Source organism: Athalia rosae, chromosome 1 (assembly GCF_917208135.1).
Source record: "Athalia rosae chromosome 1, iyAthRosa1.1, whole genome shotgun sequence".
Lineage (NCBI taxonomy): Eukaryota > Metazoa > Arthropoda > Insecta > Hymenoptera > Athaliidae > Athalia > Athalia rosae.
The window spans coordinates 5740767-5768427 of NC_064026.1; the positions used below are offsets into that span (position 1 = coordinate 5740767).

Here is a 27661-nt window from a genome sequence, read left to right on the forward strand (position 1 = left end):
CTGAAAACCGACTGAGAATCGAATCATCTTTCGTAGCCGATGGGTTGACTCCGATAGTATAATATAATATCGGATATATCGCATGATTTTATTCAGTATTTATCATTTGATGCAGCCAAATAAATCCGGCTGCTGCCCGGCTGTCCTTTTGACAGGCAACTGTTTACGTTAAACTGTCAGATTATTGACAGGTTGTTCTCTTCTCTTTCTGTACTAGGCGGCTTAAAATACAAACCAAGTGTGGACGAATCCAATAAGGAAATTTGTCTTATGCACGCTGAGCGAAATGTCTGGCGGGCAAGAATTTCATTACCTTTTGTATGGAAAGACAAAATTGACGAAAATGGCCCCTATCCCAGACATTCATCAATATGATAATGAAGAGGCCTTCAAAAATCCTCTTTGTAAATTTAAATTAGATAAGGTACTTCTATTTCCCTATTACAGTCTACAACCGCATTTGGCATACCGATTTCTTATTGTCCTTATTTGTTGCACAGCCAATTTTTTGAATTTGCGATCTCTTCATTTAAATCAAAATTTCATTACAAATAATACTAATTTATTAAACTTGATTCCCAGATTTATGCACGACAAGTGCATGCCATGCTTGAAGGAATGGCTGCAAATACTAAAATTCGACTTTGTACTAATCTAAATAATCGCAGAGAGATGGTCAAATGTGAATTGCAACCACCCCAAGGTTTTTATTTTCAAAGAATGAGAGAACTTGCAGAAAATTTGCCTACACCAGGACTTTCTCCGGTAACAGAATCAATGGACCTCCCATTGGCTTATCCGATACAGAGTGATCATTTACCAGAAACATTTTCCTAGAATGTTATGTTCTAATTCTTAAGTACCATATGTCGTAGGTTTGGAAACGAAATATTTTATTTCTGGTACAAAAAATTCACCGGGACAAGTACCCAGAACTTGTAGAGAAATATTTGGTGGATACTGAAGAGATGTACCATGACGAGGTTCACCAATTAGGCGTGAGACAGATAATTGCTATGACTTGTACTTGCGAAGCCCCAGATACTGTTATACTTCCTTTCAAATTCCGAGGTCGAACAGAGCACAGAAAAAAATTTCTGCGCAATCAATGCTTATTAGCACAAAAGTATTACCTGCCACATAAGCTTATTCGGAATATTGTGGTGAAGGCCTATCACTTGCTGCCAAACGTGATTTGTGATTTTCAACGTTACCATGCATTGGGATTTCTTGACCCTACAAGGTATCTTCGAAATTAATTTGTTATGAGAAAAATTAAAAGTATTCAAGACTTGAACACAAAGGATCGAAGCTCAATCACAACTAGGCTTAAAACTTCTCACCACTTTCGAACTATTTGAATATCCTGCTAGGTTTATTAGCATAACTGATTTCGATCTGAAAAAAGGTGCTATGGCAGTAACTTTAGGATATTACAAAGAAATTGCCCGACTTATTTCACAACCTCGGTATATTCATGATGTACCACCAAAAGCAGTACAGCCTTTCTTGCGGTGTGCAACACGTCTTCTTTCTCAACAAATCATCAATCTGATGATTGCTACTATAGAACATTTACTTGAAACATTGGAAAATTGGCAAACCCTTCCACTACTCAAAGTACGATACGTTGTTACACTACCGTTTGGCATACAGTTATGATTACTTCAATAAATAAACGCGGCTTCGTCCTTAAAAATTCATATTTACTGAAACATGTTTCTCTTCAAATTTTAAATTTAGCTCAAGCTATTATGTGAACGAAATGATCTATTTGTCCACCCGTTGATCACAGACTTATACAGTATCTACCACAATCTTATCGATGGAATCACACATATCGCAGACCACTTACCAACGCTTGAATCGTATGTAAACATACAAATAGACCATGAGTTTATACACATCTTGGTACCTGAATGGTGAATATGCACAGTGATTAACATTTTGTACCATTTGATTTGAATATATTTGTACATTGCTTTTTTTCAAATAAGGTACATACAAGAATCTCACCAACGCCTATCCTGTATTCTGAAAACTGTATTCGAGCCTTTGAACTCTTATGTGGATAGCTTAGTTTGTCATTTTCGTGTGGTTTACGACCCAGAAACACGGGCAGGTATTGTCGATTATGTTGCTGAAGGCCATGATTTTGAAGACAGTTGCACCAAAGTTGATGATTTCAATCGATTTGTACGAGACATTAACGGAATGGTAGGTTGTTCAATTACAAATATCTAGGCTATCAATGTTCATCGATTTAAAATAGATTGAACAATCATTGAATATATTGCAGGTGAAAAACGAATATTTTTTGGTCGGAAAGTTATGCCAAGATGAGGCGAAACTTGGGCTCAAAGCATACACATATGATGTGCGGGAATTAATTATTGGAGAATTAATCAAGCGTCACAGAAACTATAATCTTGATATTTGCAACGAATTTGAAATTTTAAAAGAACGTGCATTGACTACTCCATCAAGCACCAGAGAACTACTTGCTTTAGGTACTGATCTTTAAAATTTGGTCATTTTCCAGTGAGTAAATCCGAATATATTAAAATACCAGAATTGGTTCTCAACAGGCGAATACATGTTATATGCTGCAACAACATTAATGGAAAATCTGAAAGAAAGAATTGTGACATCGTTGCACATGCTAGCAGCACTAATTGAAATGACAACTCTGGCTAAAGATCACATTGAATTGAATAATATCACAATAAACTGGCTCAAACGTGTAAAATTAGTGTTTGAGCAAAATAGTTCTATGTATGAGCAGATGAAATTTGATGCAGAGGAGAAATTGCAAGGACATGTGAGTGTCTTGAATTCTGAGGTTGACCTTATCTTTCCCAGGTCGGTTTTACTAGGATTTTTATTGAGTTAGCCCATGTATTTTGAGCAAAGATGACAGTTAATTTATTCTCCCCACATTTTGCTAACTATCAATACATTTGGCAGATTAGTGATAATGGATGACATGGATGATATTACTAGAGTGTTTGATTATATGGAAGACCTGAGGAAACTTGTACGGGAATTGGATCGAATGGATGAACAAATAGAATGGATTAACCATGAAGAAAAGCTGTTTCAATTCCCTGAAAGCTCTTATCCACGAGTTAAAGAGTTGAAGGATATAATACTTCCTTACTATAGCCTGATGTATCGGGCTCGTCAGTGGCAGCGAGATATCGGTGTTTGGCTGGATGGACCTTTCGAATATCTTGACTCTAATCTCATTGAAAGCAAGACAACAGACTATTTCACTGATTTCACAAAAATTAGCAAAGCGTATAAAACTAAAATCAAGATGCAAATTGCCATAAATTATGCATACAGGTAATGCAATGGTTTTTTTTTTCTCTTGAACTTAATTACAGCAGACAGAAACACGTCGCAATACTATTTATAATAATTAACTATTAATTCATAGATTTGCAGGTTCTGCGGATGATCCTGATCCGATGCAGCAGCCAGCTCCTAACAAGCTCTGCTACCAATTGCTTGAGAATGTCAAATGGTTCAAGGTTTAAAATTAAATAACTATCAATATTCACTATCAGGCTTGTGCTCTTATTCTATTTTACTCCAGTTTCTTAAAGTTCGACCCTTTTCATCTATATAGAATTATGTACCCTTGGCATCTTGCTTCTGTAATCCAACATTGCGGCAACGGCATTGGAACGATATGTCTAACATAGCAGGATTTGACTTGACTCCCAATGCTGGTACTACACTACGCAAGATGATTGCGTTGGACCTTTTGGGTGATCTTGCTAAGTACGTTCATTACCAAAGTTGACGAGAAATTGTCTCCTTTATGTTATAACTATTTCAAATTATGCCAGGTATGAGATAATAACTACTAGTGCAACAAAAGAACTGGCATTACAGGATCTCCTTGAAAAAATGACACATGATTGGGATGACGTTATTTTTCCAATAACAAAATTCAAAGATTCAGGAGTTGACATCCTCACGGGACTTGACGATATTCAGGCTTTGCTTGAAGAACACATTGCCAAAACACAAGCAATGCGGGGCTCTGCATTTGCAAAGCCTATTGAGGCAGAAGTCAAAGTTTTTTACGATTTGATTCTTCGAATCCAAAAAACGATAGATGAGTGGACAAAGGTTGGCTGGGCAAATAGATTAATGTCATAGACAAATATTGATGCTAGCGTTTGGTATCAACAGGTACAAGTCCAGTGGATGTATCTACTGCCTATATTTTCAAGTAAAGATATTGTAGATCAACTACCAGAAGAAGGAATACTTTTTTCCGAGGTAGATGGAACATTTCGACGAGCTATGCTTAATGTAGTGAAAGAGCCACGAGTGAGAGAAATGGCAGGTTCGGTAAGTGAACTCAACTCTATTGCCTACATTATTACTGTTACCTAGACTAATTTGGACTAACATCCAGAAGTTCATGATAGCAGTTTGTCGTTTTAGAACCCGTTAAATCATCATTGATCCTAAGTGAACGCACTTCATTTAGCAATATTGTGAAAATGTTCTTCCAGTTTGGACTTTATGAAGCCATGAAAGAGGCGAATGAACAAATGGACAAAGTTAACGAAGGAGTAACAAATTACCTCGAAAAAAAAAGAATCTATTTTCCTAGATTTTTCTTTCTTTCAAATGATGATATGCTCGAAATCCTCTCAGAAACAAAGGATCCATTGCGCGTCCAGCCTCATTTGAGAAAGTGTTTTGAAGGAATAGCAAAGCTGGGGTTTGACATTTACCTGTATTCAACTTAAAGTGCTTGTTGACCCCTTTGTTATCTAGCACAAAAGTTTTGAGCCAATAACGATTCATCAAAATCACTATGAAGCATTGATCGAAGCAATGATACTGAACTTAGTTTAAACAATTTTTAACGCAGTTTATGTTCAACAGGTTTAACTCAGAATTGGAGATATTTTCAATGATAAGTGACGACAAAGAGGAAATAAAAATTCAAGATATAATCTCTACATCTGCTGCCAGAGGCTGTGTCGAAAAGTGGCTCGTTCAGGTAAATATAATATCTAGGGCAATTTTCAACTGCATGCGAAGATAAATCAATGATGAAATACTTTGAATTCATCATTTTCATATGTCAGAGCTGTTCTTACACTCAGTCAATCAAAATTATTTATAGTGACATAGTTATTCAATTGAAAACTAGTGTCAACATGATCAACATGAAAGGAATCATATAGGTTGAGGAGCAAATGGTGACTTCGATAAGACACGAAACATTCATGAGTTTTTTGGACTACGAAGTAAACGAGCGTGTGTATTGGGTAAGAGTCTGGCCAGGAATGGTGGTTCTCTGCGTGTCTCAGATTTATTGGAGCATGGAGGTACAGAACTGTTTGATGACACACCGCATATCATCTATGGAATCTCTACATGAGAAATTGAAGGCACAGATAATTGACATGGTGAATTTAGTTAAAGGTAAGATGCTTTATTGACCACCATTCATTAGAACCAAAAACTAGCAACTGCATTATGTAACAATAAGAAGCGAATAAAATTGAATAATTGTCGATGAGTGTTACATACACTCATGAATGTATCTTTATTAGAAATTGCAATTACAGGCCAATTGTCTCGACAAAATCGTACAACGTTGACAGCACTAATCACCATTGATGTTCATGCACAAGATGTCGTCAAGCTTCTAATTGAAAAAAAAATTCTACAAGAAATGGATTTTGAGTGGCTTGCACAGCTCAGATATTACTGGGAAGATGACGTGCGAGTACGAATAACAAATGCAACAGTCAAATATGCCTACGAGTATCTGGGAAATTGTACAAGGCTTGTAATCACCCCACTTACTGACAGGTACAGCATGAATTGGAACAGCTTGATCATGAAAATATTTTTGCTGAACATGTTTCAATCTGATTCATGAAAATACGATTAGGTGTTATCGCACACTGATTGGAGCATATTCCTTACACCTAAATGGTGCCCCAGAAGGTCCTGCTGGAACTGGAAAAACTGAAACTACTAAAGATCTTGGAAGAGCACTTGCTGTGCAATGTGTAGTATTCAATTGCTCCGATGGTTTAGACTACAAGAATATGGGAAAATTTTTCAAAGGCTTGTCTTCCTGCGGAGCTTGGGCATGTTTTGATGAATTTAACAGAATTGAGCTGGAAGTGTTGTCTGTTGTGGCGCAACAAATTTTATGCATCATTCAAGCAGTTCGTGCCAAATCAGAAAAGTTTATTTTCGAAGGAACAGAGTTAAGTCTAAACCCATCAGTTTACGTTTGCATTACTATGAATCCTGGATATGCAGGGCGATCAGAATTACCAGACAATTTAAAAGTTCTATTCAGAACGGTGGCCATGATGGTACCAGATTACGCGATGATTGGTGAGATTTCGCTCTATTCGAGCGGTTTCAGCACAGCGAGAGTTCTCTCTGTGAAAATAGTGACAACGTATAAACTTTGCTCCGAACAGTTATCATCACAATCACATTACGACTATGGTATGCGAGCTGTAAAGACAGTCCTGACGGCTGCACAGAATATAAAATTGAAGTTTCCCAATGAAGATGAAATGATACTCCTTCTGAGGTCCATCATAGACGTTAATTTACCAAAGTTCTTGGCACATGACGTCCCTTTGTTTCAAGGAATAATAACTGACTTATTCCCAGGCATCACATTACCAACGCCAAATTATGAGGTATTTCTAAATGCGGTGTCAGAAATTTGTAAGAGAATGAACTTACAGCCAGTTGATGCATTCTTGCTGAAAATTATCCAAACGTACGAAATGATGATAGTGAGGCATGGTTTTATGCTTGTTGGTGATCCTTTCGGTGGTAAAACGTCTGCTCTGCATTGCTTAGCTGACGCTCTGGGATTAATGCACGAATGGGGGGACGAAAATGGCCTTCCTACGAAATATAGAACTATAAATCCCAAATCTATAACTATGGGTCAGTTATACGGTCAGTTTGATCCAGTTTCGTCAGAATGGACAGACGGAGTCTGTGCTGTGGCTTTCCGTCAATTCGTCGCCGAAGACTCTGTCGATCGAAAGTGGTTAATTTTTGATGGCCCTGTAGATGCTGTCTGGATTGAAAACTTGAACACTGTCTTGGACGATAATAAAAAACTATGTTTGACTTCTGGAGAAGTAATGCAGATGACTTCGGCAATGTCAATGATCTTCGAAGTGATGGATTTATTACAAGCATCTCCTGCTACCGTGTCACGATGTGGGATGATTTATATTGAACCACATGTAATGGGGTGGCGACCATTCCTCAAATCTTGGATGAACAAAGTAAATATGGATTGGTGCAAAGGAAACGAAGGAGTTATCAACGCATTGTTTGAATGGCTAATGGACCCATGCCTGGATTTCATTAGAAAGAAGTGTCGACTTGCAACGACTGCAGGACAGATTAACCAAGTAATTTCAACTATGACTTTGTTCCAAATATATATGGACGATGCAGTTGAAGCTAATCCACAAGATTATGCTTCATTTTTATCTCCATGGATGCAAGCCAGCATGATGCAAGCAATGGTATGGGGTGCGGGTGGTGCATTAGATTATGATTCAAGATGCAAATTTAATGACTATTATATAACATTTTGGGACAAGTCAAATTCAGATTATCCATTACCAGAAACAATAAGCGAAATTTCAATTTCAATTCCGGGTGAAGGATTGATACATGATAACTACTATACTTTCAAAGGAAAAGGGGCGTGGAAGTATTTCGGTGACACAGCAAAAACTGCCAAATTAGTTGAAACACAAAGCATTGGTCAAATGATCATTCCTACAATTGACACAGTAAAATACCAAACGATATTTCTCCGACATATTAAACATCAGAAAAGATTCTTAATTTATGGAGAGACTGGTACTGGTAAAAGTTTTTATATGCAAGATTTGTTGATGAATAAATTGAACGAAGATTCTTACCTACCGAATTTTATAACGTTTACTCCAAATACGTCTGCGAACCAGACCCAAGAACTTGTCATTTCCAAATTATCTAAGAAACGTAGAGGCCTCTATGGACCCTTGGGTGGAGCACAATGCATCGTTTTTGTTGATGATGTCAACATGCCAGCCAAAGAAGTTTATGGGGCACAACCAGCTATCGAACTATTGAGACAGTTCTTTGATCATGAGCATTGGTACGATTTGAAAGAACCTGAAAAAATTCGTGTGTTTGACACAATGTTCCTTGCAGCAATGGCTCCCCCCGGGGGTAGTCGACAGGAAATCTACCATAGGTTCCTGAGGCATTTCAGTCTATACACTATCAGTACTTTTTCAAGGGAGAGCATATTCAGAATATTCTCAAATGTGGCACTCGTTGGATTAAAAAGAAATGGTTTTGCGTCAGATGTTGTGGTGGTAGTAACACTGCTAGTCAATGCTACAATGGAGATTTTTGAAGCAGCCAGTAGAAGTCTCAGGCCGACTCCTGCCAAGTCACATTACTTGTTTAATCTAAGGGACTTCTCGAGAGTTATAACAGGATGTGCGCTGATAAAAAAAGAATCCGTAGAATCTAAAACAACCTTTGTCAGAATTTGGGTGCACGAAATTTTGAGAGTGTTTGGCGATCGGCTAATTGAAAGAAATGATCATAAATGGTTGTTCGAGAAGATTAAAGAGGTGGTTCCAAGCGTAATGAAAGAATCCTTCGAGAATGCATTCGGTCACTTGCCTAAGTTCGATGATGAACTGACAGAGGAAAGCCTGCACGATTTATTATTTGGGAATTTCATGGATCTTGATGCAACGCCAGATGATAAGAGATATGAAGAAATTGCATCTATGGAAGAATACAAATCTGTTGCACTCCTATGCTTAGAAGAATACAATACTACACACAAAAGTAAAATAGATATCGTTCTATTTCGCTACGCTTTGGAACACTTAGCAAGAATTTGCCGCATAATGGCCATACCTTGCGGTAGCTTGTTAATGGTTGGAGTTGGTGGTTCAGGAAGACAATCTTTGACTCGACTTGCTGCTGGAATAGGTGGTCACGCCTTGTTCCAACCAGAGATTGGAGTTGCTTATGGCATGAATGAATGGCGTGAAGATATTAAAAAGGTTCTTAAAAATTCTGGTGGCACTGGAAAGGATCTAGCTTTTCTATTCACTGAAAGTCAAATTAAAGAAGAAGGTTTTCTGGGAGATATTGATGGCTTATTGAACTCTGGAGAGGTGCCGAACTTGTTTACTATTGAAGAAAAACAAGAAGTTATAGAAATGACGAGATTAGCAGCTCAAGGTGGAAATCGAAATTTAGACGTCAGTGTATTGTCAGTGCTAGCATTCTTTGTCAATCGCTGCAAAGAGAAACTACACATTATGCTATGTTTCAGCCCAATTGGTGATGCGTTCAGAATTAGATTACGATTATATCCAAGTTTAGTAAATTGTTGTACTATTGACTGGTTTGAAATGTGGCCAGAAGATGCACTGGAACAGGTAGCAGCTCGGTACATGACATATGTTGACGTAGATGAGATGATAAAAGTGAATTCTATCGTCGCATGCAAATATTTCCACTTATGTGCAAAAGAAAATAGTCAACAATTTTATTCGGCTTGTGGTAGAAAAACCTACATAACATCTGCAGCATTTTTGGATCTCATTCGTTCGTTCGCAGACCTTATGATACAAAAACAAGCAGAAATATCTCTAGCAAGGGATCGTTATTTAGGTGGGCTGGATAAATTAGACTTTGCAGCTTCTCAAGTTACAAAAATGGGTGCTACTTTGCTCGCTCTAAAGCCGCAGTTAGAGGCATCTGCACAATTGACAGCCAAAACAATGCTACAAATTGAAAGTGAAAACTTGACTGTAGCACAAGCAACTATGTTAGTAAAAAAAGACGAAGACGCTGCAAATATTCAAGCAGAAATTGCTGGAACATTGAAACAGGAGTGTGAGGCAGACCTTGCAGAAGCTCTCCCTATACTTGCCGAAGCTACAGGTATAATTAACAAAATAATTTCTGTTAAGTTATTAAACACAAAATATTTTCAAGCAATTAATCGATAGCAGAGGATAATTTATATTGAGGTTTATACTCTTTAACGTAATGATGAAGTGACATTAACTACATACTATTGTGCACAATGTATACCAAAGGCTTATCCAACAGTTCACTTTTTATTCCTGAATTATGCTGTAGAAATAATTAGAAACAGTTATGAAGAATTTTGGATTCAACGATTCCTGCTTCTTTTACAGCCGCTCTAAACACCATTAAACCAGCTGATATAACAATAGTAAAAGCCATGAAAAATCCACCTGAAGTAATAAAGTTGGTACTAGCTGCTGTTTGTATTATGATGGCTATCCCCCCGGATCGCGTAAATGATCCGGTGACTCAAAGGATGGTCTCCGACTACTGGGGCCCTAGCAAACGGTTACTGTCAGACATGACTTTCTTAACAAGGCTAAAAGACTATGACCGGGATAATATCCCTGTTTCTATAATGCAGGTAGATTCAAGATAATTCAACTTTTATTTCAAAAGTCAACATTATTGAATAAAAACAGGATACATAAATGGATATGAATAACAACAATTGAAATATCTTTGTCAAGGTGATAAAGAAAACGTACATAACAGATAAAAATTTTGAGCCAAAAAAAGTAGCTAAAGCTTCATCAGCTGCTGAGGGGCTTTGCAAATGGGTACGAGCTATGGTTCTGTACGATGAGGTAGCAAAAGTCGTTGCACCCAAAAAAGCCAAACTGGCTGTAGCAGAGAAAGAGTTTAATGAGACCATGGAATTCCTAACAGGAAGGAGACAAATGTTGGCAGAACTCGATGCAAAGCTGGCACTTCTGAATCAAGATTTACAAAGAACTCTGGCGAAAAAAATCGACCTGGAAAATCAGGTTTGTAATTGAAACAGGAATTCTGCACAGAATTAATCAACTTATTGGTTTAATACCATGACTATATTCTTATCTTTTGAAATCCAATTTCAAACTCGCATACTTGACAATAAGTGAAGTAATCTTATAGTAATTCAAATGTCAATTTTCTCAGGTCACAAACTGCACTAATAAGCTTATTCGTTCAGAAAAGCTGCTCAGTGGTCTCGGAGGGGAAAAAGGTCGTTGGCTACAATGTGCAGCAAATTTACAGAAGTCTTACGATAGCTTGGCTGGCGATATTCTAATATCGTGTGGAATGATTGCCTACCTAGGCCCATTCACAACTGCTTATCGCATTGAAAATATTGAAAAATGGCGTATCTACGTTAAAAGCTTAGATATACCTACATCGGATACATATAGTTTTGTAACAGTGTTGGGTTCAGAAATTAAGATCAACTCATGGAATATTCACGGTCTTCCAAGGGACTCATTTTCTACTGAGAATGCCATTATCATGGACAGTTCCAAGAGGTGGAGTTTATTCATTGATCCGCAGAGTCAGGCAAACAAATGGATTAGGGCTATGGAAAAATCGAATCGTTTAGAAATCATCAAATTGTCAGATAAAACTTACATGAATATACTAGAGGAATGCATTGAAACTGGTAAGTGTTAATCTGAAACGAACACTGACCACTTACGACTTAATCATAGGATCTTTGCCTATCCTTATGGGATAAATAATTTAGAACTCACAATTCACATATGAACACAAAACAATGCTTCTTAGGTAGGCCAGTATTATTAGAAAATGTCGGTGAAGAATTATCCACACCCTTGGATCCTATTCTGATGAAAAATATATACAAGTTCTCTGGTATTTGGTATATTACTCTTGGGGAAAAATCTGTTGAGTATGATTTGAACTTTAGGTGAGATATCATTGTTTGAGGAAACCGGGTTTTGAGTAAGAAGTAATATCAATTGATGAAAGTTTGAAGGTCCCTACATTCAGAATTCATAATTGTTCTATCCCATTGATAAAGCGATGCTTTCAGGTTCTATATAACGACAAAGCTGAGAAATCCGCATTATCTACCAGAAGTATTCAACAAAGTAACATTGATCAATTTTGCACTGACAATCGAAGGATTAGAGGATCAACTTCTGGGTATTGTGGTAGCTAAAGAAAGAGCTGACCTGCAAAAAAAACGGGAATATTTAATCGTAGAAAGTGCGGCAAATAAAAAAGCTCTGCAACAAGTTGAGGAAAATATTCTACGAACATTATCCTCCTCGGGGGCAAATATTTTAGAAGATGAGGAAGCCATAGAAATACTAGATTCCTCAAAACTTCTGTCTGTCGACATTATGAAAAAGCAGCGAGCTGCCAAAGAGACGGAAGCTCGAATTGAGGTCTTTCGGCAAAGTTATAGACCAATAGCTAAACATAGCTCTGCACTATATTATACCGTCACTGATCTGCCCAGTGTAGACCCAATGTACCAATATTCTCTTGCATGGTTCATAAATTTGTACATAATGTCGATAGAGACTGCTAGCAGAAGTAAAGTACTAGAGAAAAGATTGATGTTCCTACGAGAAACATTTACCTATAATCTCTATCAAAATGTTTGCCGTTCTCTGTTTGAAAAAGATAAGGTATGATCGAGTTTGAAGATCCTTGTACACAGGGTTTTTGAAGTTATGCAAAAAAAATTATTCAACTACCGACCTGTGCTTCCTAGGTGTTGTACTCATTTGTTCTTTACTCGACCATACTGGTAGCAACGAACGAAATAAATAGAGATGAACTGACGTTCTTCCTGTCCGGGGGAATAGGACTTACCAATACTGCTAAAAATCCAGCATCTAATTGGTTATCGGATAAATCTTGGGATGAAATGTGTAGAGCAAATGATACCTTACCATCATTTAGTGGATTTGTTAACGATTTTTGCATAAACATCTCACATTGGCAAGAATTTTATGACCTTATAAATCCTCAAGATGCCTCAATTCCACAGCCATGGGAACAAAAGCTATCCCCGTTTCAGAAATTGATTGTAATGAGAATGATCAGACCAGACAAAGTTACTAATAAGGTATATTATATGAGTTGTTTCAAGCGAATAATCAATACCAAATTCCATGCCAAAAGTCGAAACCCAAATGAAGACTATGTTTGTGTTCTCATAATTACTATTGCAGGTGATGCAGTTTGTTGAAGCAGGCATGGGCAACAAATTTGTGACACCACCACCATTTGATATAGCAAAGTCTTATGCAGATTCAAACTCACTGATACCTTTGATTTTTATCCTTTCGGCTGGTTCTGACCCAATGGGTTCTCTCTCAAAGTTTGCTGAAAATATGAATTATGCTGATCGATTTAGTTCAATATCGCTAGGTCAAGGACAAGGGCCCGTGGCTCAACGTATTATAGAGCAGGGACAAAACGAAGGCATGTGGATTTGCCTTCAAAATTGTCATCTAGCTGTTTCTTGGATGTCACAACTAGAGAAAATTTGCGAGAACTTTGATGCCAAGAATACTTCTATTAACTTCCGTCTATGGTTAACTAGCTACCCTTCAGACAAGTTTCCTATAACAGTTTTACAAAATGGTGTGAAGATGACTAACGAACCACCAAGTGGGCTTCAACAAAATTTAATGAGGTGCTGTTACATTGGATTTGCCAAGTGTCATGTGGTTATAACTGGATATTTAATTTCAATTCTACAATCAGATCTTATCTCTCGGAGCCTGTTAAAGACCCAGAATTCTTCGAAGGTTGTCCGGGAAAGGAAAAGGAATTCACTAAATTGTTATACAGCTTGTGCTTTTTCCATGCCGTTGTACAGGAAAGACGAAAGTTTGGCGCTCAAGGATGGAACATTAAATATGGTTTGTAATTGTTATTGTTTGAAAATGAATTATGACAAATTATTCCTTGTACTCAGATAAAAACCGTTCGCACTGAATAATCAAATTTAAATTATTTCCACTTACAGGATTCAACGAATCTGATTTTCAAATATCTGTGCAACAGTTGCAAATATTCATAAATGAGTATGACGAAGTCCCCTTCAAAGCTATTGTATATCTAACAGGAGAATGCAACTATGGTGGAAGAGTCACAGATGATCGTGATAGAAGATGCTTAAATACTATTCTAGATGATTTTTATAATGCAAATGTAATCACAAATCCATATTACACATTTGCGGATATAGGACCCGAATATGTACTACCGCGCAAGTAAGCTGCTGATTGAAAATCGCTGTATCATTATTTGTTGTATTCTAATTTTAAAGTCACAAATCAGTAATTATCGGTACATCATTTTTCCATCTTTTCAGGTACGAATATCGAGATTACATAAAACATATAGAAGATATACCTGTTATTTCACCACCAGAAGTATTCGGTTTGCATATGAATGCCGGAATCACCAGAGACCTTGAAGTATCCAAAGACTTTTTCACTGCATTAATACAAATTCAAGGAACTGTGTCAGTTGGTGATACAGCTAAACAAGATGAAATGCTGTTAATTATTAAAAAAGACATTTATGATCGTATGCCCGACTTATTTGATATCGAAGAAGCTCAAAAGAAATATCCTGTTTCTTATTACGAGTCTATGAACACCGTTTTGATACAGGAAATGGAGAGATATAATAAGCTCTTAAGTGAAATTCGGGTTTCCATGACTATGCTGGAAAAGGCAGTGAGAGGCATGATAGTTATGACACCATCCCTTGAGGTATAATCAACGTTCATATATTCTTGTTGCAGTGCAAATAATCGTAGATAACAACATAAATAAGACTTTGAATTTTTGGGGAGCATTCACTAAAATTTTTGAATCAATATGACTTGGAACATTGACGTGTAGTAATAAAGTTTTGTTCCCTAAAGTTTCTTACTTTTGATGTCACAAGATCATGACGACAATAATTATCGAATGATTCCCTCAATTATTCAGGTGCTATCAAAACAAGTTCTTGTTGGCAGAATCCCTACAAGTTGGGAAAAAGCCAGTGCATACCCAAGTCTGAAACCCTTACCAAGTTTTGTGAATGATTTTTTGGAGAGAATAGAATTTTTTCAACATTGGTTAAGTAATGGAAAACCAGCATCGTTTTGGATATCTGGATTTTCTTTTGCTCATGGCTTCCTGACAGGAGCGAGTCAAAATTATGCCAGAAAACATAAAATCTCTATTGACAAAATCGATTTTGATTTTGAGGTAAAAAATAAGGCTACCTTTTGTACCTACGTTATTAATGATCAATTGATGACAGTTTTTCACTGTAGAGATAAACAAATTGAAAGATGAATCAAGAGACTCGGTATGAGAAATAATTGTTTTACAGGCAAACAAATTTGGTTTTAGGTACTACCAGCTGGCCGGATGGAGTCCCCACCAAATGATGGTGTTTATGTATATGGAATGTTCTTAGCTGGAGCAAGATGGGACATGAAGAAAATGACTTTGGCAGAAAGTTTTCCAAAAGTTTTATCTGATGTGCTGCCTGTAGTTTGGTTTAAGCCATGCGAAGCTGTAAAACGAGTAACAGGGTCCCGGTATCTCTGCCCATTGTATATCACCTCGGCACGTTTCGGAGTCCTTAAAACAACGGGTCATTCTACCAATTATGTACTATCTATTCTCTTAAATACTGAACATGCTGTCAGTCATTGGATCAAAAGAGGTCTTGCTTTACTATGCCAACTTGATGACTGAGGTTTATCATAAATGGGGATCTAATCTAATTGTGAGACAGATTTCGAGCTGATCTTTAGTGAATTTGACACCAATGGATATATCACTACAAATAACTTCAACATATTAGGGGATGTAATGGATTTCTTGTTATTGTGTATTCCATGTGTCGATGACCATTAAGAGACAGTTTTGAAGATGCAGATATAGCACTTGCAGTTACGCACAAATTTAACTGTTTAACGGGAGCGAAAAATTTGGTTTCCTAGTCCAAGAGTGACTATTGAAAAAATCGGTTGTATCACTTTGATGAAGGAATAAATATAGCGAATTTATAATTTTTGACCGAAACTTTCTTTCTGAGAATCCTAAAGCTTGATTGAAGTGTTGAGTGACGAAAATATTCAAATCTTTAAATTGAGCAGTGGAATATGCATCGGTGTGTTACCGACGAGCTGTCATTTGAGTGTCGGAGTTACTAGTATTTAGTTTGGCCATCGTGGTGCGTTAGTATCATTTTTACCGAGGTACGCGAGACGCGCTCTGCGTTCGATGTTCCAATAAAATATGTGATTAACCAAGTATCCCGATGATCCCTTACCGCGGGATATCGCGTGTCTGTATCTTCAGATCTTGGAGAATGACTCTCACCCTGATTTATAGCCTGTAAGCCTGTGTGATTGTGATTTAGTGCTATCAAAGTTTGGACACCGTCACTCAACGCCATTTTGTGACCCCTTACGAAGACGTAAACATCACGCTTTCTAATCGTATTTATGACTATACAATATACCCACAAACCGTTTTTTGAATATTCTAATCTGCACTACGTATTTTGCTTTTCCAACATTACACAGTCGATAATTATATGGTAACCTCATTAATGTATGCCTTCCATTTCGCGCCAAATTGGTTGCTGCACCTGGTGCATCTGCCTGCTTAGAAAACAGCTGTCTTGGGCTTGAACTTGTTATCACTTAACTGTCATTTTTACTCAAAAGACACCTGACGTTTCGTACAACCACCTGCACTAGGAATCTCCAAACTAGATTTGCTACACTAAAAATCAATCTGTTTTTAATTGTTTTAGCGTATTCTTTAGGTAGTCTGATTATGTCACTATCCGTATGCATATCAACGTGCAACTCATGTGAAGACCTGCATGGCTAAGAACCAGTTTTATATCACCTCTCTTCCTTACAGTGTGTAACAAATTCGTTTGTCAAGTTATCTTTTTTAAAACCAAAAAAATCTTGTTAACACGAGTGATTCTAAATCAACATAGTAAAAGATGTAGAGTCTAAATTCCAAATAAACTTCTGATTTTGCTGATGTCTCCTGCATGCGCTATATATACTTTCTTTTTCATTGACATTTCCATTTCCTTTTCTTTGTTGTGGGCTCTATGAATGCTCTAATAATACAGTTTGGTGTCTGCTACACATATATCTGCGGAAGTACCATTGCACTGATCCTGAAATACGATGTGTTTGCAGTTGCTGTGTTGCGAGTTCTTGGACATAACCTAATTCTTGCCGAAAACGTTCGCTGTACCAAGATAAAGAATAAAAACATTTGCTGGTGAATGTTTCCGTTGTTGACAACGTTATATTTATACATGTGAACATGTATGTCTGTAAATATAGATTCACTGTTGCGTTGAAACGTGGATAATTTTGATACATCGTTAAAAGAAATGCAAAGTTACAAGGGATGCTCTTCTATCCTTACCTGATTAATGTAAGATAGTTTTAAACAATGTCCGGCGATTCGGGATGGAGTGCGGTTATCCACCGTCCTTCAGAATTGGAATTGGAAAACTGGAATTGGGATGAAAATGATGGAGATCAAGAAAGAGAACTCCCATCAACCGTAGATATGGATGCCATTAAAGGAGGCGGGAGCTGGGATCCCCCAAACGGACCTAATGGTAATACAACTCTTGATTGTAATTGATACAGTGTTTTGAGTTTTGTAAATTATATTCATGAGGGTCATGTAAACACGCTCAGAGAATTTTGATGACTTGAAAAGTCCGACTTTTTCGATATTTTATCATCCCACAACACAGCCCAAGCTATGTTATTAAATATCATCTTATTGATGTAGGTACAGACTCCGTAGACTCGGAGGATGATTCTGAATCAGATGAAGAAAGTTCTGCAGGATCGGATGGAAGTTGTTCTTTTTCTGAATCGAATTCTGATTCAGAGGGAGAAAGTACGGCTGAGGAAGAAGAAGGTGAAGATAGTGGTTCCGATACAGACTGTACATCTGAGCGAAGTGAGCAAACCTTCTCAATTCGGGAAACAAATTTTGAACAGGTACATCAGAGGTTTTATACATGGATGTTACATGTTAATGTCTTTTTCGTATGAATAATCTTGAATATATAACAGTGTTCCGTTTGACCCATGTTGATTACTCAACTGTTGATCAACACGGCAGAAGGGATGAATCATAACTCTGAAAAATAATCTTGATAGGGAAAATATTAAATGTTCTGAAATGTGCAGGTGTTTCTCGGTCGATGTTCGTAACATTTAGAAAGAGTTGAATGTATGGTCTTGTTAAAGTGATGCTAACGACCAATTTATCAATAATTTAATTAATAATTTTTGCTGTTACCGTTTGCACGTACAGCCTACTACTATCAAACGTGATGACCACCGGGAGGACACATTGACTATTCTGGTAAATTGCTTTTCGAAATTTAAGATAAAACTTTATTTAAACCATAACCGAGTATAAATGAGATTGTTTCATTTTTAGATATTCGTTTGCTTGATGAAAAGTTTCTCTTTACAAAGTAACAAATCATTTTCATAATTTAGTGAATTTCCTTTAATTATCCCAGAAATATCTGCTTATGTCAAAGAGGACTACTTTTTCCACTCTGAGATTAGTGTTAAGCCATTTTAGAATAATATCATGTTAAAGGTCTTATTCAAGCTCTTAATGTTTATGTAACAAGCATTTCGTGAATTAACAAGATTATTACCTCACCACATCAGCATCCGTTCTATGTAAGACAACCATGCAAAGTTTCTCTTGAAACAATTCATCAGGTTTTCAGTTCACAATCATCAAGGTAGAACCATTCCAAGTTTTTTAAAACACATTCCATTACATTTAGAACTCCCATGGCAGTCATTCGTTTTCAATCATTCATTGAAAAATCAAGCACCTCTTGGCAGGAGGCAGTATTTATTGTTGCGTGTATGATTCATACTCATCTTATATTAAAAGAAAGATTCCATAATCATCATGTATTAGGAGAAAGATTTCATAATCAGTAAGGTATGATTTCCTCAGGGAGCATTGAAACTGAAAATTGCGTTGAAGGCTTCTAAGAAAGAGGATGCGGATAAGAGCAAGTGTGAAAAACCTCGACGACCTGCATCCAGACGACCCAAGGTTTCTAGTCGCAGTGCTAAGGTACGTATTTTCAGCTAACAGTGATTTTATTGCATTAAATGTTCAGTATCTCCCCCAGAATCCAATAGCTTTCTTATCCCTGCCCTAATTATATGTATTAGCAGCAACAGCATGTACGTAACGTTATTTTGCATATTTCAACGCTTATTCCATCAGTGATCTGTTTCATTTATTTTTCCTCCACCACTCTCATACGTAAAAAAAAACATATCCATGTGGCCAGTAGTTTAGCTATGCATAAATTACATAGTGAATGCGGTGTACACCTGCTTACACGAACCACATGTTCTTCTGTAGAAAAATCAATAGAGTTCATGATTCATACCAACTCACCTCTGCTGCATAATTACGATTTGACATGCTGGAAACCTACATTATAAATATTTATCAAAATAGTAACTGTCATCCCAACTTGAAATAATCCGTGAGCTATATATACAAGTTGCAATAAAACTTGTCATTTGTATACTTTCCCCAAAATATCACTTTTATTTTGCCCAACTTGCGCATTAAAATATTCTGACAACTTCCAATTCAGATTATAATTAAAATCTAATGTATGTTGGTATTGCGGATTCTAATCTGAGTCAATTTACTCTGAATCGTCATTTTTGAGACAGGTCAGAATTATGACATGCTTAACCCTATGATTTCACTTGATTACGATCATTAGGTATCGGAATGTAGCAGTGATGAATCTGAGACAGCTGCCGTTCGCCCAGCACCACCGCAGCAGCCACTTCAGGAGATCAATCAGGAAGATTTGGCTGCTATTTTACCTGATCAAGAACATGAAGATGCTCCCTTCGATGGTTTCGAAGATTCTGAAAGCGGCCGCTTGGTCTCTAAGGCAATTGAAAGAATGTCTCTTGGGGCGGATTCTGACTCTAGTGAAAATCCAGATCAGAACCCTGTGCCTGTATACAGTTCTACTTTACTACAACAGTTTGTCGAGAAAACAGCCATGCTTTCGGAGCCTAGAAAAAGGCGCAGCAAGGCTCTGAAGAAGTCTAATGATCCTGAATATGGTTCTATATCTAATGTTTCTCCAGATTCAGGAATTCAATCTGTTAATAATAGTCCACTGCACTTAGGTGCAGGTCCTGTGAGTCCCCTGGCCACCCCATCACCGGTACAGACAGCTCAGTCAAAGCCTGCCGTTAATGTAGATAGAATTTTGTATCCTCCAAAAAGAAAACCTGGAAGACCCGCTAAAAGCATCTCTACCCAACCAAGAGGTCCTGGCAGGCCAAAACTGAAACCTGAAATTATTGAAAAGATTGAAAAAATCGAAAGGAATGAAAGTCCAGGCCTTAAGAAACCAAAAGAAGATGTTGCGAATGGTAAAAGCACAAAATTACCTAGTAGTACTCAGGACAACGCTAAGGCATCTGACGAAAGTAAAGATGAATCTGGTGGTAAATCTAAAAAATCTAAGAACAAAAAACATTCTCAAGAAAAAAAATGCAGCCCCCTCAAGACGACTCAAGACAGAGTAGCTACGAAATCTGAAGAAGTAAATAACCCCCAGGATAAGTGCCTAAATAAATCTAATAAGCAAGCTAAGAATCTCCCTCAGAGTGATAAAACTGTCTGTAAAAGAGTCAAGCAAGAAAAGTCTACAGGCTCTATAAAAGTAACATCATCGCCGGCGCGACAAAAGTGTTCGTCTGCTCAAAGTCAGGTTGAAGAGAAATCGACTCATAGTAAAAAAGTTGCAAAGGAAAATAGGGCTGATACTTCACCTGCATCCAGAAAGCATCCTGACGTTAAAAGAGTTACAACATCAGCTCCTCGGAGAGTTTTGAAAGAGAATAAGAATAGTAAAAAATCTACTCTTAATTCCGTAACATCTGCAGTTGGACGTTCTACAGCGATAGCTTTAGCCTCCGATGACAAAATAAAGTGTGTCAATCCAGCAAACGAGTCGAAAAATATACTTTTAAACCCTATCCATAATCACCGTCGTAAACATCATCACAAGCATAGAAGACGATACTTATTACCTCCTAAAACTCCAGTACGTGTTGATCCCTGTGTTATTCAAGAACTGGAAAAACTGATTGAAGAGTTTTCAAAGTGTTGTAGCTTGGGAAGAACCAGTACAAACTCCATCCACTCTGAGCTGCCACAGATTTTTCGTGTGAAAAAAATGACTAAAAAACGAAAAGGTGGAGACACTAATTTGAACGAAGAGCAAAAATTAAAACGGCGACTGAAAAAAGAGAAGATCTCTTCAAGTGCGGATTCTAAAAATAACACAAGTGCCAACTCAAATTCGAACTCAAATGAACAAAGGTTACCTTTGAAAAAGAGGCACTATCATGTCTCCAGTCCTCACAGCTCGCAAAGTTCGAATGCAAGTTGCGCAGACATCAGTAATGTGGAAACCAATTCTACCGAAAGTCACATTGAAGAAGCTATAGAAGCTACAATCACGAGATATAGTAGCAGTCCATCTCTTAATAAAGAAGCTATTCCTGTGACTCCAAAGAAAAGGCATAGAGATGCTGAAAGTGCTGCTCTGGAGAAACTGGAAAATCAAAGCTTCGATTTGGCAGATGACAAACCATTAAATTTACTCGAATTCCAACCAAGGCGGAAAAAGAAAATCCTTAGAGATCTTAGAGTCACTGTAACAAAGTTGGATACATCAGACTCTTATTCGCTGAATGAAAGCCATGAGAAAGCAGAGAAACTCCCAAGTGAAAAATCGACAAGACAACAGTCGGATAAAGTAAGTAAAAATGAAAAGTCGCCATCTGACAGATTAGCAAAAGCTGATAAACCTCAGTCTGAGAAAACTGAAAAGAATCAGTTAGAGGGCAAAAGTGATAGATTGCAAACAAAAAATATTCATGATGCAGGCAGTGAATGTGAGCCGAAAAGTACAGCAGAATCGTTGGATAAAATCAATTGTGTTTCGGACAAGACAGGGACCAGGAAAGAATTTGCGTTGAACGTACCAAATCCGGTTAATCCATTGGCAGCTTTAATTTTAACAAAGAAAAAGATCAGAAGAAGGAAGGCCATTAATCGAACTGGTTTTCCAACCTTGAAGAAAAAGAAAAAAAAGCTGCCAATAATAAGTAATAACATCATGTTGCAGAATGCAGCTTCTGTCTCTCAAACATCTAAATTCCGAATTCCACGGGAGGAAGATTTTAAAGAGTCTAAATTTGAAGATAATGACTCGATCTTATCACAGGCAGAGACGCAAGACATACTACCAATTCTTGATGACTCAAAAATGCAAGATATGGATTGTGACAAACTTGATGATACAGAAATAGAAATCAATGATTCTGAAGATTCTGTCTCTCTGCAAGATCTCCCTCTAGGAAGAAACAACTCTGAGAAAATGTCAAAAGCTGTACCAGGACAGCTGCGAGTACGAAAGGATCTGGTTGAATGTGATGGCACTAGGCCTTGCGACAAGTTATGTCCTATTAAGTATGAAAAAGTACAAGATTCTAGAATTTATGATGAAAATGCAACTTTAGAAGAATCTCTTGAAAGGTACAATCAAAGTCAAAGAGTAGCTGAACTGAATGAAGAAAATTTACGAAAACTGGAGCGAGCAAACTCACAAGATAATGTGAAATTAGAAATTTCTGGTAATCTCAATAATAATCATGGTCACAAAAGGAGAAGGGCTTCAGTGAGTCCTTGTAATTTAACAATTAGGAATTTAAAACGACTACGCAATGCAGGTTACGATACGGAAAGTGATGCAGTGCCGAGTAGTGATATAGCCAGTGACGATCACGATCTTGGAAAACATTTGGGGTCCTCTCACAGTCGGAAAAAACAACCAAGATGGAAGAAAAGATATCTTCAAGCAGGACTCTTCTCAGATTACTTCAAAGAAGATGAACCTAGAAAAGTTTCCAACACCGATAACAACTCCAGTAAAAATAAAATGGTTTATGACCCTGCAGAGCACCCCCATGGTTTGTTACCACCACCATATCATTGCGGTAAATTTTTACGACAGCGAAAGATACCATTTCAACTTCCTTACGATCTATGGTGGTTGCATACCCATTCGAGGTTGCCTGGCAGAGATCTGGTGCCATCATGGAACTATAGGTGAGCTTCAAACGAATTAGTAAATATGTTCAACATTAATGATTGCATAATGTAAATGTGATGTGAATTTCAGAAAAATCAGGACGAATATTTACTATGACGTTAAACCAACAACACTTTATGAGGCTCAAGCATGCGAATGTAAATCTGAAACTGGTTGTGGAGAGGATTGTATTAATCGTATGGTCTTCAGTGAATGTTCTCCGCAACTCTGTCCTTGCGGAGACAAATGCAAGAATCAAAAAATTCAGAGACATGAATGGTCACCTGGGCTGCAAAGATTTATGACCGAAGACAAGGGATGGGGTGTTAAAACCCAAGAGCATATTAGGTCTGGCGATTTCATCCTTGAGTATGTCGGCGAAGTGGTGTCTGAAAGAGAATTCAAATCCAGAATGGCAACTAGGTACATCTTGTGATTCATAGAACCCTTGTTCCAACCCTCTAGATTTCAAATTTTTCAATCACTTATACAAATACTTCATGATTTGATTTTTGTTCTGGGATTTAGATATGCAAACGATACACATCACTATTGTCTGCATCTTGATGGAGGTCTGGTCATCGACGGACACAGAATGGGTGGAGATGGTCGCTTTGTCAATCATTCTTGTGAACCAAATTGTGAAATGCAAAAATGGAGCGTTCATGGGTTACCAAGGATGGCACTATTTGCATCACGCGACATAAAATCAGGAGAAGAACTCACTTATGATTACAATTTTGCTCTTTTCAACCCTTCTGAAGGACAACAATGTCGTTGTGGAAGTAACGCTTGCAGAGGAGTAATTGGTAAGTTGACATTCTGTAGTAACGATCGTTTGAGGTAATTCTCAAACTCTGTGAATAGACAGTGAAACTCCCATGTACACCGATATTGTTGGAAAAGTTTCGTCGACTGATAACAATGATCAACATTCTTTGATTATGCAAATATCTGATACTATTTCGCTAGGTGGAAAGAGTCAGCGAGTTGCTAGACCAATAATGGTAGCGGCTACACCATCGCAATCTGATACCTCTGAGCGGCGCTCTGTAGGTCGACCACGTAAGAATATTCGAAAATCGAACATTGTCCAGTCATCGAATTCCAAGGGAATTTGCAAATCGCGGAAATTGGGTGATTCAAGTTTCTTACCCACGCCATTGGTGAAGCCTATGTCGCATCAACAAAGATGTTTCGCTCAGCAGCATCACTGCTTTTTACTTCGAAATTTGGAAAAAGTTCGGAGATTAAAATCAGTTTTGAATCCTACTCAAGCTCAGACAGGTAAAATAAAAGTTAACGTGAGTCAAAATTTGAAGGAAAAAGGCACTGGGGATGCTAAAACACAGTCCGATGCATTCTTCTCTCAACTAACTGCGTTAACTAATACAAATCCAAGAACTGTGAGGACCCGACGGCTTGCTCAAGCACAGGATGATCCAGAGGTTAATAAGACTGCTAAACTGGCTAAGGTACTTACTGCACTTGTGAAGTTGATTAATAAATTCTGGAGTCCAAAGTTCGTGTGACAAAACTTTTTCCTCGACAACCACTTATTCATCATATGTTGGTTTCTTTGTAGGTTTTGAAAGATCTATATACCTTGGTAGCAACGGCTAAAGACGAAACTGGCCAACTATTATGTGCTCCGTTCATTAATTTGCCATCGAAACGTAAGCTACCAGAGTACTATGAAAAGATTCTCGATCCAATTGATCTGACAACAATGGATCAGTGCATAGGCACTGGCCACTATAAAACAGCAGAGCAATTTGACCAGGACTTGATAAGGCTTTTTGATAACAATGTCAAATTCTTTGGTCGAACATCTGAGATTGGTATTGCTGCAGCCAGATTGAGGAAAATGTATTTGGGAAGTAAACTGGAATTCATTGATGCCATTACTGAAGCTATGGGAGTTCCACCCTCACAAGGATTTCTACCACCTAGAGGCTCGACTGCTGGTGAAGAAGACGTTATTCGCTGCATCTGTGGGTTGCACAGGTGAGCTCATTCAGTCCTTAATGAGAATTGAATACATACCGCTTGAATCATTATTTTCGGAAATCACGATCATTCCAATACGTTAGAGTTCATTTTCCATGTATCCTTATTGGTAAAAAATTTTAGGGACGAAGGAATGATGATCCAGTGCGAACGCTGCTTGGTTTGGCAGCACTGCGATTGCGTTAAAGCAGATACGAGCATCGAGTCTTATTTATGTGAGAGATGCCAACCTAGGCCCGTTGATTTAGAGATTCCACTTGAAGGTGAAGAAGAAGAAGAAGGCAAGCGGCATTATGTCACTCTCTTGAGGGGTGATTTACAACTGCGCCAAGGTGATACGGTATATGTGCTGAGAGATACTCCCGAAAAACACACTTACAAAACTATCCAAAAGCCCGATTATGAGCAGATGGATATCTTCCGGATCGAAAGATTGTGGAAAAACGACAAGTTGGTACAATTTTTCTTTTTTCTTTTTTTTTTCTAACAGTAACGGTCATTTCTAATGTGGTTAACCCAAACGTATAGGGGCGAACGATTTGTATTTGGTCATCACTACCTGCGACCACATGAAACTTATCACGAGCCGACACGCAAGTTTTATGAAAATGAAGTAGTTTGTGCGCCTCTGTACGAAGCAGTACCTTGCGAACTTGTTGCCGGTAGATGCTGGGTACTCGATCCACACACATATTGTAAAGGTAATTGATCTCATCAGTAATCATCATGAAGTAATTATGACGACGAGAGTGAATTTTTTTATATCTGTTTTCTTGAATAAACCTAGTAAATGTACAGTTTTCTTTAAAATCCGAAACATGTGTAGGTAGTTTTTTTAATTTTTATTTCTCAATAAAGGCCGACCAGTTGGCTCTACTCCAGAACATACATATGTCTGCGAATATCGAGTGGACCGAGCTGCCAGATTATTTACAAAGGTCGCACGTGCTAGACATCACGTTTGTACAAAACCATACGCTTTCGAGACCTTTACTCAGCGAATGAAATACTACCGAACTTATTTGGTAAATATAAATTTACACAGTTGATGTGTTATCAAATAGACTTTCTTTGTTTAACTAATTACATTTGATTAATACATGGTCATAGCTTTATAAAAAACTGTTGAATGGGTTTAATAATGTTGTGAACATTTTATCCTTAGCCTCATAGCTTAGAAGGTATGCCAACTACCTCGGGTCACAAAACGCACAAGGATAAAAAGAAAAATCATAATCATGATTCAGAAGTACACGTCAAAACGGATTCAAACATCGAGTCTATGAAGACAAACAACAAAGATTCACAAAAGGCAACTAATAAAAGGATTAGACAACAATCTAGTGATATTACTCAAATTGCTGTGTCTTCCATGAATTGTCCACAGGTATGACAAACATTTATGATCCTTAAGCAGACAGAAATACTGCTCAACCCTTGTTCGGAAATGATTTACATACATATGTATAAGAACTGATACATCATCTCTAATTATGATTTTTAACATCCAACAGCGAGATGAGCAGAGAAAAAGGTTAAACTCTATTTTGGTTGGCCTATTACAAAGAATGCCGAACAAAAAGGATCCATTGGACTTGTCGTTCCTTTTAGAACGGAACAGAAGAAATCGTAAGCGACCAGGTGGGCTTAACCCATGACATTGGTTAATAACCCATTGATAAGGTCGCACCACAATACAAGTAGTTAGTAGAGATCATAATGCATTACAGCCAACCCCGCATCTAATGAGTAAGTAAATTTAAAAGTTTCATAAATTTTCGGAACAAAATTGCAGGGTCAACAAAATTTCGAATTAAAATTTTTGTACAAACTATTTGAGAAAACCAAAAAAACAAAAAGGAGAAACGAAAAAATGTTAAAGCTATGGTATAATTACAAATACGAACAATTATTTGTAATATTTGTTCAGATCAAAATTTTTTAGCATAATTTCGAAGAACAAGATTAATAAAATGCTATCTATTATTCAGCAGGTTTGGCTGTTCAAATTTTTATTCTTAATTTATTGGATATATCAATAGTGTACAGAGTTGTTTATAAATTATTTTTATTATTATCGAATTGAATATTGCTAAGCAAATAGTTAATTAATTGTACAAATTATAGATTACGCGTGAGAGACAAAGAATGAGTGAAGCTTGTTGCACAAAGTAATATTATATTTTTAATAACTCCGGTGTTGGAGAGAATAACTGTAAAATAGAATATGATATCGAAGATAGTTACGTTATTGACTATAGTATTTAAATTATTATTATTATTATTATTTACTATTGTCACTTTTATCAACAATATTATTACGATTATAGCCAGTTTGGCCGACAAATTTGATTTTAACTTTAAAATGTATATACACATGTTTGCATATTTATTACGTTTATATTTAATATTTCAATTAATAGTTCGTATTTTTTATTGTATTAACATACTATATCTGACTAACATATTTTTTATGTATAAACTTCTGAAATAAGTTACA

The 27661-nt window shown here is 37.2% G+C and overlaps 2 protein-coding genes across 9 annotated transcripts; both read left to right on the top strand.

The window, feature by feature from the left end:
* Positions 1-285: 285 nt before the first annotated feature.
* LOC105689138 (dynein axonemal heavy chain 7) lies at positions 286-15979 on the top strand. 5 transcript variants are annotated; one of them, XM_048654757.1, is made up of 30 exons: positions 286-424; positions 583-765; positions 876-1243; positions 1374-1620; positions 1744-1922; positions 1998-2217; positions 2300-2510; positions 2589-2862; positions 2968-3348; positions 3443-3536; positions 3635-3789; positions 3858-4143; positions 4207-4368; positions 4536-4747; positions 4915-5032; positions 5220-5460; positions 5607-5853; positions 5936-10005; positions 10266-10519; positions 10626-10922; positions 11077-11572; positions 11698-11839; positions 11966-12569; positions 12656-13012; positions 13119-13585; positions 13657-13814; positions 13922-14168; positions 14270-14675; positions 14898-15161; positions 15309-15979. In XM_048654757.1, exons 1-30 carry the CDS (start codon positions 287-289, stop codon positions 15657-15659), a joined length of 11829 nt encoding a protein of 3942 aa, XP_048510714.1. In that variant the 5' UTR covers position 286; the 3' UTR covers positions 15660-15979. The 5 variants fall into 5 exon arrangements, with proteins under 5 accessions (XP_048510714.1, XP_048510717.1, XP_048510723.1 ...); XM_048654760.1 differs by lacking the exon at positions 14898-15161; XM_048654766.1 differs by lacking the exons at positions 286-424; positions 583-765; positions 1374-1620 and having other exon boundaries at positions 1071-1243; positions 1796-1922.
* On the top strand, positions 15673-27571 carry LOC105688852 (histone-lysine N-methyltransferase ash1). Of its 4 annotated transcripts, XM_048654804.1 has the most exons (16): positions 15673-16844; positions 17135-17568; positions 17748-17962; positions 18282-18332; positions 18954-19076; positions 19750-23168; positions 23242-23574; positions 23680-23960; positions 24124-24392; positions 24474-24626; positions 24737-25158; positions 25285-25611; positions 25690-25862; positions 26020-26186; positions 26327-26548; positions 26676-27571. In XM_048654804.1, exons 2-16 carry the CDS (start codon positions 17397-17399, stop codon positions 26817-26819), a joined length of 6471 nt encoding a protein of 2156 aa, XP_048510761.1. In that variant the 5' UTR covers positions 15673-16844; positions 17135-17396; the 3' UTR covers positions 26820-27571. The 4 variants fall into 4 exon arrangements, with proteins under 4 accessions (XP_048510761.1, XP_048510741.1, XP_048510750.1 ...); XM_048654784.1 differs by having other exon boundaries at positions 24124-24626; XM_048654793.1 differs by lacking the exon at positions 18282-18332 and having other exon boundaries at positions 24124-24626.
* Positions 27572-27661: the final 90 nt, after the last annotated feature.